The sequence below is a fragment of the Zophobas morio genome, unplaced genomic scaffold (assembly GCF_036711695.1).
Source record: "Zophobas morio isolate AGI-343-1 ecotype UQ-CSIRO unplaced genomic scaffold, CSIRO_AGI_Zmor_V1 ptg000004l, whole genome shotgun sequence".
NCBI lineage: Eukaryota > Metazoa > Arthropoda > Insecta > Coleoptera > Tenebrionidae > Zophobas > Zophobas morio.
In genome coordinates this window covers 6747476-6760588 of record NW_026972109.1, presented here as the reverse complement: position 1 = coordinate 6760588, position 13113 = coordinate 6747476, and the positions used below count along the sequence as shown (strand labels likewise).

General features: G+C 36.4%; 1 protein-coding gene across 1 annotated transcript; it reads left to right on the top strand.

The window, feature by feature from the left end:
• Positions 1-1732: 1732 nt before the first annotated feature.
• On the top strand, positions 1733-4345 carry LOC135134537 (uncharacterized). Its single transcript, XM_064063235.1, has 5 exons — positions 1733-1963; positions 2015-2163; positions 3145-3294; positions 3342-3483; positions 3873-4345. Exons 1-5 carry the CDS (start codon positions 1861-1863, stop codon positions 4289-4291), a joined length of 963 nt encoding a protein of 320 aa, XP_063919305.1. The 5' UTR covers positions 1733-1860; the 3' UTR covers positions 4292-4345.
• Positions 4346-13113: the final 8768 nt, after the last annotated feature.

The window sequence follows — 13113 nt, the reverse complement described above, 5'->3', positions numbered from 1 at the left end:
ACGATAGCAGTGGCAGCGTTCCCAAGTGGAAGGGCTTGGTTTTATTTTTCTAGAATTAGTTACATTGGTGACAGTTTTTTAAAGCGAGTTGAGTGTTTAATCGGACAAAAAATTTACAGACAACAAAATTAATGTAGACTATTTTCGAAACTACAGAATCTATTACTTAAAATTTTTAAATATACTTGAAAACTGTCATGAAGATATGGAGAAGTCAGTCACTTTTCTCCACTATTTGAAGACATACATCAAAATTAAGCACAAAATTGTAACCCCGATGTCATCAAAGAAATAATTTTGTATTCTCATTACTTCTAATTACAGAATAGGCTTTTTCGTAGATAAGAAACTTTTATCAAGGGGTAAACAAAATAGCAAAATGTATCTAAAATTACTTTAGTATTTGAAAACCAAGAAGAATTTATATAGATGACTATAGAGTTTTTGTGTAAAAATGAAGAGCTCCCAGATTGGGGAATACAAGTCTGTAGAAGCGGCAATACAGAACAAGATATAGAATAATGGTGACTGCATCACTTGCATTACCATAAAAATTTTGCCGTTAGTGCTGAGTCTCACTTTAAAAAGTTCTCTTTATATGAAATTAAAAAGTTGAGCAGAGTACTTACTTTCAAAAACATAAAACTTTTAGATTATTTTACAGAAAAAGTCTTCAATTGTCGGAAAACTATTCACATTGGAACATGTTCACTTTCAGTCGCCCCAAATTCAAAACACCCCCGCAATTGAATTATGTATACATCCTCGAACTTATTTTCAGAACCTAACAGTCCCAAATAAAAACAATTTCGCCGAAATACTCATTTCGACGTTTCGTTTTGTTCACTTTTCGCGAAGACAAACAAATTTCACCCACAAAAACCTCCGTTGTCTCCCTAATCAAGAAATAAAACAATAAAGTCGACGAGACGCAAAATAGCTTTTGTTTTCTCACGAAATATTTACCTTTAAAATTCTCTCCACTTGAATTAATGCAACATTTTTAAATGAAGCTTTTACGCGCCTCCGTGCAAAGAGCTGTTAATGACCCGAGCAATTCAAGTCCAATGACATAAAAGTTACGTAAAGCGGTGTTTCCGTCCTGCAATGAACTCATCACCAAGGGTTTTCCAGCCGGATTTGTTTACTTTCTCTCGACGAATGCTTTCACGGAGGAGAGTATGAGTCAGTGTTTGCATTTTTACCGGAGCTAGGGGAGCAGTGAACAATACCGTTTCTAGCCCAAAAAAACAAATTAAAAAAACACATTTTTCACCAAAGTTAAAAAAAACAGCGGACCGGAGAGTGAACGCATTTGCTGATTGGCGGATTGCACATTTGACTCAATATCACGCATGGTGATTGGGCGTGGTACTTTGAGCTTCAAAATTACTGTTTTGATTGGATTATTTGAACAACTCTAAATCCTTATGAGTTAGACATCGATTTATCTAACGAAAATTGACCAGCACCATTTTGCGATTAATTCCCCTATGAAAAAAAGACACACACAAAAATTCAAGCTCTCAAGGAGCAAACTAAAATTTTTGTCTCAAAACATCTTGATAAAGGTTTTAGTGCCTCTAAGACCCTCCCTCCTCCATCTCTTTGCCTGCCATCTTGCACCTCCGAATCACTTTTCCTTTCGTTTTTATTGCCCAAGCCACTTTCTCTCTTACTTCACCTGGACAAACCCTGCATCACATCCCCTCATATAAAACACAAGACAATCGTTTCTCCGGCACATTCCGCAGCCAACTCGATTACGGCACTAGTACAGTTAGTGACCTACCTGCGTCCGTCCACGTAATTGTGTGAGGATTCCATCGTCGAAATCCGATTCCAGAACAATCCGTAATCATGTTGGCTGCTGCCAAGTGGTTGTTACTGTCTTGTTTAATCTCGCTGGTGGCGCTGCAGTCGATAGGACCAAACCAGCGAAGTTTGCCGCAGGAAGCCCAAGGTAATGTGATTTGTGTTGGTTTTTGATTTGCTCTAACACCTAAGTGTGCAGAGAGGACTTTACTGGATTGGATCGGACTAGGGACAGGGCCGGACACTGACCCCTATTTAGCCAAAACCAACGCCGCCTGCCTCGATGGAGACCTAGCGGAGTGTTTCAAATCGAGAGCTCTCGCTTCGTTGGACGAGTTTTTCAATAAAGTAAGTGTTTTGATTTAGAGAGAAATAAGAGCGGACGGCGGACCGAACGCGATCGGTGATTGGTGGCGTGCTCAAAAAGGCCGTTCTTAATTGGTTTAGTGCGCTCGGCGGGACGGGTTTCAAATTTTTTATAAATGTTTATTATTTGTAAAGTGGAATCTAAACGCGTACTTTGATTGGAAGGACTCAACTAGTTGCATTCCCATTGGTGCTCAAAAAGGCGCGTTTAGTTCGTTGTTGTATTTCTGAATCAGTTCAATTTTCCGCCCTACATAAACAAAACTCTTTTAATATGCTTCCCCGAAGACTTCAGTCAGATGAAAATAACCGCTAAACAATTTCATTAAAAGCTAATGGAAAGCTTTTAAGCCTCAACAAAGCTTGTCAGCCATATTCTTATGTTATCTATATCTATACAAAAATATTAGGGCACAATATCCGCCCCTTGGATAATCCCGCGCTTCCTCGTAAAGCTCGCCAGAAAAATACGCTGGTGTTTAATTAAATCGTCTTGACTTTATCGGGGCTGCAAATTATCCTTTCCAAATAAACGCGCTAGTCCCACAGGGCATCCAAATCAATTTCAATTACACAGGATTGTCAAAATCCAGTCGAAAGGAAATATTTGCTGAAGTAATATTTGGATATATACGCTAGAACGAACACATGAAACAAAATTAATAGCGGCTTTTATTTCTAAATTGGGTAATAATTCGGGAAAGTAAGTAATACGCCGACATATTTAAATACATGATTTAAGTACAACATCACGCTCACTACGCGAGCTCTCATTATTCAATGCACCAAGTTTTATCTAAATAACTTCACGGTCTTTTTGTCTATTTATGGCCACCTATTATTCTAAAAAAATATTTCGTCTTCAGCAAAATTTCGTGACAGAGATGATTAACTGCTCACCTTTATTCAAAAAAATTTCTCGTATAAATCTTCTCGCTAATAATAATTCCTGATCCCTTTCAGCCCCAGTATTACCTAACCGAGAACGTTAGACTCCTACGGATGCCAGAACGCCAACTTCGCCAGCTCGCTCACGAACATTACGAATACTCTTCATCTCCACGTGCCGATGAGCCTGAATGGGACCAACTCGTCAAGTTCGGATTGAGAAAAGTAAGTTTCAGCAGCGCTAAAATCGGATTTTCAGTGGTTGGTTTCAGATCGAGAAGTTCCTGAAATCGACGGCTATCGAGGTGCAGTTAGATAATGAAGTTACCGAAAGGGGAAGGTATTCTCCAAGATTTATCGACGAGATTGCCGACGAAATCGACGTCATCGAGGACAAAAAAGACTCACTTTTCAGTAAGTAGAAAGCACGATTAGACACCCCGGTGAGTCATCGGTCTGAAAATAAGTGGGGCGAAACAAGGGCCTGTGGTGCAAATAACTAGTGTCAATCTTATATCTTACAATAGCCTGACCTTTCCCAAACCTTTTCTGAAAGCCCTTGCTTTGTTAGTGGCGTGAAAGTAATTTGCGCCACACTGAAGCTAGTGAGCTGGCTGTTTTACCTGAAGAAATAAATTAGATGATGCAGAATTTACAAAACAAAGAATAAATGCGTCGCTGGAGCACAAACGAAATTAGATTCCTTTTCGCTAATCAACTTTAATTAAATTCTTGCTTATTAAAACTCATTGACACCTCCAGAAAAATCACAATAAGGTATTAAATTCCGAATTTTCTTTCAGAGCGCAAGCAATTAAAGAAGTTGTTCATCCCCATGCTGATTATTTTGAAGCTTTTCAAGCTCAAGCTTTTGCTGTTTTTGCCGCTGATTTTGGGTCTGGCCTCATTCAAGAAATTATTAGGATTTTTGGCAATTGTCATTCCGGGACTGATTGGCTTTTTTAAGCTCTGCAAGCCCAATTTGCACTCGAGTAGCAATTACTACACGGGACCCCAATACTCGCCAGCAGGAGTGGGATTCCATCCTCATTATAGGGGAGATGGGGATTACTCCACTGCACAATATGGAAACGTTCATTTTGGAGAAGACAACGCCCAGCAGTTGGCATATAATGGATGGGGCCATTATAGGAATAATGGGGGCGACATTAAGGCGGAAGGTGAGAGCACGCCGAAAAAATCGATCCTCCCAGATTCTTAAGACGATTGGAGAAGATTTAATGTAAATATTTATAGCCATATTTATTTTCTACTTGTTGTATAAATGTAAATACATCGTTTGTAAATATATATGTCTTTTATTGTTACACTCGTTCAGTCATATATAGTATTGTTGGTTGTCTAATTTGGCACAACTTGCTGATATGAATCAGGCTTTAGCTATCATAGCGTTTAAAACCCTAACACATGGAAATGACCCTAATAAATTGCTTTTAGTGGATGGCGCGTTTCCAGCTGCAAACTTTTATTTAGTTGTTGCATGCTTGAAACATGACCCAGTTATCTTGTTGAGGCTTAAGCGGAAATAAATTTCCGACTGAAAGTCCTATTAAAGGAGGTTTGAGAATTCACTCGCTTTTATCTGTTCCTTCCGATGGAGAAAATGTGGCGTTCACACTTTTCGAGAGATTGGGGAAGGATCGGATGGGGGTAATTCGACGATCTGGGAATGTGATTAAAATTCTGAAAAGGCGGAGAGCAATTAAGTTTTTGTGTTTATATTAAATTTCGAGGTTGAAGGATTGTGGAGGAGGAAGAAGCCATTCCTTTGGAATTAAGAAAATGTCCTATCCCGAAATTCGACTGAGTGTCTGATATATTCAAGTTTTGTTTAACTTTATGTGTAATATTGAAAATGGAGTTTGTAGCAGATTTCCTTTGGAGTGTTATTTGAACCTTTTTTATATTTTTTGCGACGTGTGGAGACTAGATATTGATTATTACGAAGCGGTTTCAGTTCGTGATCTAAATTTTATAAAAATAAAGTAAACGCACACAATGTAGTTAATTAAATTTAAGTTAAATACTCAAATGAAGCAAGTTAACAGCGACTTTTTTTGTTAAGGGGGTGGTTACCGTTCGCAGTCCATTACAGATATTTTTATTTATAATTAATGCTTCCAGGCAAATTGATGAACTTTATAAAAAATCAAAATTGTATAAAAACATTTTGCAATTTAACTTTGAAACTGCAAAACCAAATGCTCTAAAATCTTGCAAACGTTTTAAGGTTATTGTAATCGGGGTAAAGCGTTAATCAATATGTATTTGTTTATCCTCTTCCACAAAAATTAATGACGTAATCTCAAAATTTTGCTAAATAAATCCTCTCTGAAATAAGCAACATATTATAGCTCTATAATTGTGGTATCAATGCACTCATAGGTTTTAGAATTACTTATACAGGTGATTCTTTCCATTTTTCCGAAAATTTAGGAATACTGTACAGTTTTTATTAGTATTACACTAAAAAATTGACAGACGCGTCCTTGCAAAAATGTTGATGTCATCACAAAATTTTGTAATGGAAAACCTCCTACTCTAACATTACGTACATATCTTTATTTTAACTTCTGGATTTATTTTCGATTCTAAAATTTTTTGATATTACAATTTTTCATTTTTTAAATATTTCAGTTTCTGTAATTCCAAATTTTTCATTTTTCGTTGCTTCAATTTTTCGATCAGTAATTTTTCAATTTTGCAATTTTTCCATACTACAATTTTTGATTTTCGATTTTTCAGTTTTTCGTTTCCTCTATTTTTAAGTTCTTGATTTTGCTTTTCCATTTTCCCGATTTTTTAATTTTCGTTTTCTCGATTTTATTTCGGGCCTTGTCATCGCACCAGAGTATCGTGTCGGTGAGGTTAACATCTGAGTAAGAGAGGTTATGTATTACACACTCAATCCATAATACCCCTCGAGGTACACAAATCATCTTCGTGTTCCGATACACATAATCGTACGTATTTGAGATAGATAATATAATTTATATGCGACAGTGGAATAAATTTCACTTATCCCACTCATCTCCATTAGGTAATGAGTTACATTACCGCATTAATTTTTGAACAGATAACATTTTGCATGTTACACGTAAGCTATCATTACCATACTCGTGTAGCCGTACAAACTCGGATAACGCCTCGTTGTGGACAAGCACGTATGCAAATAATGCGTTTATTCTAACTGTTGCAGTAGTAATGCACATAAGTATCATCATGAAAGGAATATTTTTCAATTGCTGATTTTTTATTCTCGTTTAGAAACCAGCTTTTCTCACGATTATTTTATTAAGAGCACTAACATCCCTGCAACCGAGAACCGTTGCTCTTTGTCTGCGTATGAGGAGAGAAATAAATGGGAATTATGCCGCTGATGTTCCTCTTCACGCTGACCTTCGACACACATACATTCATTTAAAATCAGGGTCAATAATTCGACTCTATGAATATTGTTGTGACTTTCGTTTGGTTCCGCGTGATTTAGTGATCACTCAAGAGGATAATCGGCAATTAAGTTTATTTTTATTGTTGGGTTTTAATTGTGTTGTAAACGTCGAATGATAGTTTATTAACTGCTGGAAGTGAGTTAAGAGTGGTCTATTGTGGCTTCCGTAGAAACAATGTGTAGGTAATTATGAGATGAATGTAGATTGATGCATAATTAAACGTGAGATCTCAGATTGACTCCGTTTTTGTTTCAAGAGAAATTGTTAAACAAACAAATTACGTGTTTACCTTGTTGTTGCCAGTTATAAATTTGTAGACTGTATTCGTCTTTTGAAAAAAAAAAACAGCAGAAAAGAAAGCGAAAGAAATGAAGTTACCTCAGGAAATTTAACGAAGTGCTTTGTCTGGATCTGTATGCTAGTACATTTTCAGATGAAATTGCGATAACGCTTCAGTAAATTTACATAACGTTTTACATTACGACTCGAAGTTATCAGATTGCCACATTTGAACAGTTTTTCACATTTTAATATTTCAGGATATAGCTTTTTTGTGACTTCCGCCCAAACCATGGCTCAAACGTAATCAATGAATCAAAATGAAAAAGTTTCCGCTTCATAAGATATCAGATATTGCCGGTATTTGCGAAAGCGCCAGCAGGACAGATCTATCACAAAACTGGAAACTAATTGTACATGAGAACGTTATTTTACATTGTGTGAATCTGTAATAAATTTTAGCCAGAACGAAATTCTTGTTTTTTAACGTTCTGGAGTGCCTTTTTGACAAAAACTGTCTAAAATTACTGTGTTAACATTTCTGCCAGTATTATATTCAGTTATTATTATTGCTACGTTCCAACTTCCTGTTGTTTTTCGAAATTCCGGTGCCCAGCCGGAACCGCAGCCATTTCCGAATCCAGGCCACTCGATCTCGCCATCTCATCATCAATCACGAAAATCGTCGTGTAATAATTTTCCACTGAACTAGATTTCCCATTACAATGTTTTCACCTGTTGTGAGCACCCAGAATGTGGGTTAGTAAGACTTCTCCCTACGCACGGTCAAGGTTATCATCGCCCGTCCCAGATAACGGCCCGTGTGCCCTAAGGTCCCTAGGAGGCATTCGGTTCCGAGATTTCGATAGTGGAATAAGAAAGAAACCACGACAGGATGAATATCTTTGGCAGGATTTCGTCGACTGTTGTTTGTTTGGGTTCCGACAGATGGTCAATGCTTAGAAATGAGGTTGCGGTCAACTGGTTGGCTTTTATTTACTACTAGATATCGCTATCTACTAATCGGTACCGGAAATCAGGGAAAATGGAGCGGACGTTCAGAAAAGCCACTTTACGTAATTTTCGTTAGTGTTGTGGCGAAGATGAAAGGATTTCGCTGAAGAATTATGCAAATGGTGTGAAACTGGTGCTTTGTTGCGAAATCGATCAGTGTGGTGAAAACTGAAAGCTCACCGGAAAAATCCGGGTTACCACTTTTATAATTTCTTATTAAACAAACAACGATTTTCTAATAATTTCGGAACCATTTTTTATGGAAACAATAACGGGATCCTTGCCCCGAAAACAACACGCCCTTCTCGTAATTATCTCTTCTTTCAGATTATTCGTGTCCAGCAATCAACCCTCATCCTTAATTAACACCCCCTCACAATAAAACCCATAAAAACCCTTTCTCTAATCTCCATAACTGTCAGCCCGCTACCGGAACCCACAACCTTCCATGACCTCTCCCTCGACAAAATAATCTCTCACGAGGGTTGAATTATTCATCCCGGAGTTTTTTCAATGTCATCGTCTTTATGTATTTGCGACGCATCATAAATTACCCCAAAAAACACCACCTTTCAACTTATGAAATGTTGCAGCGCCATCTGGCTCCGACCTATGCAAATTGCTGCGTTCGACTTAGGGGATGTTTTATTCAGGGGCCTAAAGGTGACGTCGGACATGAATACAAGTGCTACGTTTATTCTGCTTCCGACAAAAAAAGAAACGCTCAAAGGTGTGGAAAAAAAGTGAGCACGGAAGATTTTTCGGCGATTATCCTGTCTTGAAACGTGACCCCAGGTGTATTTTTTGTTCTTTGCGGCATTGTGTAAGTTTGAAGGGTTTGGATTTATTCATGAAGTTGGGAATTGAGATTTTATCTGGAAATGCGAGGGCTTTGTTCGGCGTTTCGTAATTCGTGTGGTATGACGGGAATTTGATTTTGTTGTGGTTCTTTGAGCGGCTTAAATGTTATTAATAAGGCGGTGCATTCCATTTGGATTATCTAATATTGGATGTGGAGATGTGGATCGAGAGTCGGAAGATACTTTTTTGAAACGTCGTGTATTTGGGTGGGTGTTTTTTTTTTTCATATAGAAACGTAGAAGTTTGTTAATTTTATTATAAACGAAATTGAGTGACAAATAGGATAAGTTCATATTTGTTTGAATATTGTGTTATCTTTGTTTCGATCTAACGTTCATTGATAAACATGCGGTCATTTATCATTGCCACGTATAAAATATAACTAATTATTCATTACATTGACGTGATAGATCTGTTCTCCATCTTGTGACATACTTAATTTGGAGCCATAAATTGTCATATTGTGTACGCATTTTATTAATCCCAAAGCTTATCTTTATTGTAGCAATAATTTGATTTAACTGAGTGTCACGTATTACTGATTATATGATATTTTGATTTTTTTCCCAAAAATCTGGACGGTTCGGGTAAGAACTCAACACTAATTCATAATCTACATATCTAGGACTGTGTTATTTTATACAATTTAACACCCATTTACTATGTACAATTTTGAGGTGAGATCATCACATTACTGATGAGGATGATTAAACAAAGTTTGGTTGGCGGGTTACCATCTACATGGCATGATGCATAATACATGCATAAAATTTGACAACAATCGGTTTGGTAGTTTCGGAAATTATCTGTGTAATAAAAATCGACACAGACGGTGAACAGACAAACACATAGACAGACAAACAGACAGAAACGGGGACCCATTTTTCGCACTCTAGCACTTCTACCCATCGAGAAATTTTGAAATCAGTCAGTCGACCGATTGTCACGATTTTTTAGCTTACCCTCGGGAAGTAAAAAATAAACCACCCTGCATATTTTCGAGTGATTCATTTAACAAAATTTTGAATGACGTCACCAATCTTTTCAAAAGGATAAATTGACACAATTTCAGATCACTATTAGTGTAATTTTGGAGATACCTGTGCAACGTATTTTAAATGAAGCTCCAGGCAGACAACAGTGGAAGTAGGACACTGGCGGAAAGTACTCGTATAAATTTATTGGTCACAGGTGCCTTTAAATGAAAATAGTGTTTAATTGTGTTATATTTGTGTTAATTTAAATTAAATTCTGTTACACTGTTTATTTGGTAATGTGGTAGGATGTGTACAAAAACATCAACAAAAACCCAAAATGATAAGTCAATAAAACAACAATAATTAGTGAAGATATATTTACAAAACCAATTCGGTAGCGCTATGTACCTTCAACAGTACAAATATTTGTAGTTTTCATCAAATATTGACGCTCACAAAGATCGATTAAGCTTGTAGCGCCAAAGCAAATTTAAGATGCACACCTTTGAAATATTTCAAGCAGAAAATCTGATACGTCTTATAGCCATTTTAATATAAGTAAAATTCCAATTTCAAAATTGTCTTGTTGAAGTCGTGAAACTCTTTAGGATAATGTGAGATTCTTTGAGGAATAAAAAATTCTAACATTCCAATAATACCTTTTTCCTTTTTTCCGGACAAAACCCCAATTTTTCTCTCCCGTTTCGGGGTCACAGCATGAAAGCATCTTGTCACTGTACAAAACGTCCATACACGTGCGCATTTTCTTTACAAGAGCATCGGCTTTCTATCTATATCCAATAAAGTTAGACACCGTACAGAGAAACCGGACCGGACACAGATTCCTCATCTTAGTCGTGATTCGTGAAAGCCCGAGATTTTTTTCTCGCTGTACCGTCGACAAAAAATAAAAATAGAAAGTGGATTAAGGAACCGTGAGAGGGCCATAGCGACATTTTCAGTAAAAGTGAATGAGTTTTTTCGGAATTTTCAGCGACTGACTCATCTCAGCTAATTGCTGGCGGAATCTGCTTTCTCTGCTTTTTTGCCGGAGCATACGGGTTTCACGGTGCGTAAAGAGTAGTTTTGGGCTTAATTAAGATGCGTAATTGGATACGTGGTCGCGTTAAATGAATGGGATTTTTTGGGTCGATATAGCGAGAAGTGGAATGTGGGACAAGATGGCTTTTCTAGTGCATAGACTTTTCGAGATATTAAAATTGATGTTTACCGGTGCTAAATGAGTGGGTTTATCGATGTCGAAAGTGTCGAGATATGTGTGTCTACAATTCGGAATATTTCGGCGAAACCATTGCGTGCTGACTTCCAAGCCGCACGACGAGTTTGAGAACCATTGTATATTCATATACAGGGTCATTCAAAATTTATAATAGGGCTGCCGTAACATGAAACCACATGAATACATTTTCACGCAGGCAAAGTACATTTTCTGTGCTGACGTAAGCGAAAATGATACCCGTTTGACGTCTTTCAGCCACAAGTAAGCCACAGAACCTGAAACACAAATCTAAAGTAACTTTCTAGGATTAAAGATTATTATTTAAACAGCAACATGTTTTTAGCGTGGCGGTAAAGAAATTAGGCTAAAACTGAAAAAAGAGACTCGCATAATTAGGACTAACTTTATAACCTAACGAAACAAAAATCCCACCTAATGGAAAATTTTTAAAATTCATTTCAGCTTTAGGTTTCAGTGAAAAAACAAATATTAACAGCTGGAAATTTTGAATGATCTTGCTTTCGAAAATATTTTTTAATTTTCGTAAAACCTTTCCAAAATGTGGCGATTTGTCTGTTTGTATAGCAAACTCTATATTGGAAAGTTACAAACTTACTCTAACACATCCATTTTCTCTCTTTTTATTGTTTTTCAAAAACTCTGTGCTATTATCTAAAATTAAAAAAAAAAATCCGACTCAATTTTATCTTCTTCAAAGGACCCTATACGATAAGGCCTAGTTTTCGGCCCAGGAAAAAAAACAACAAATTTTTAGAATAGATACTAGCAGTTGGGAAGGGTTATTTAAATTAGAAAATAGAGCATGTACAGACTGTTTCGTGATTTTAATTCACAAGAAAATAGCATAATATTCTGCAATGTTAAAATATCTGCATGTAATGGTGATGAAATGAAAAAAAGTGCGGTGCGATAAGCTGTACTCGATATTTGGGTTTTAATTTGAGGATTAAATTCATTCGTGAACCCCAAAAAGATAATATTGAAAGTTAATTTAATAAATGTATAGAACCCAGAAGAATTCCTTCAGGCTTTTCAACAGTTTTTAGACTGCTTGAAAATACAGGAATTTAAAGATCTTATTATTACTGATATGCCTAGTAAGTGGTGTTAAAACAACAAGAAACAATACAAACCTGAGTTGCCCCCCTTGATTGCCGTTATTGACACTTTTTCATTAACATCTTCTGGTAAAGTTTTAACACTGTTGCTTTTTTACTTCAACCAAGCTCATTTGTTTTGAATATGGTTTATTCTGACAAAGATTCATTTATTTCTTGTATTTGTTAACATATATATATATAGGGACTTTACGCTCAAGGTACTCACCCCACCCGACCACCTACTGGATGGAGGGCGCTATCTCCAGTATACAGGACAGGCATGATTGGAAAGGGTATCGTACGCGACAGCGATATGGACGCGACGATTCAAATATATATTTGTGACTTGTGTTTACATACTTATTATTAATGTAGTGATTATGATAAGAAAATCCACTCTTTTATTTACGATTACGATGGCGTGAAGCTACATTTGGTCCTAGGAGTCGAATCACGGCGCAACATTTTGTTCTTTTGAGTCACGAATCACGGCGCGATGCTACATTTTGGTCCTTCGAGCCGGATCATGCAACGCCACAATCTTGAAATATATTTTTTACTCCAGTATTAAAACCTACAGTCAGTAGCAAAAATCCAATATTTTATACCCACCATATGACTTTTATTTGTAAGAATTTACTTTATCGTGGTACTGATTAACTAAGATTTTAAAGTACCAAGAGAGCAATAAAACAATCAAAGATAGCCAGGATTTTTGAAGATTTGTTTTTAGTAGAATATTCAACACATTACCATCAATTTAAATGCTTGAATTGCAAATGCAAGGATTACAGACAAACAGTCAAAAGTCCATGCCTGTTTTTGATCGTGTTTTATTTAAAGTATGGTACATAATAATAAGATATATACATACATATATATTTGCCATCTTCGACACAATCTTTCCATACAAAAAACCAGTGTTTGTATTTCATTATAAATAATGAAATGACATAATAATTATGCTTTTTTTACAAAACATAATACTTCATTCCTTTTCTGTGATGTAAAAATTTTGCATTCTTTTACACATTTAAATAGTTCAAATCTACACTCTCTAAAACAAGAATTAAGCCTAA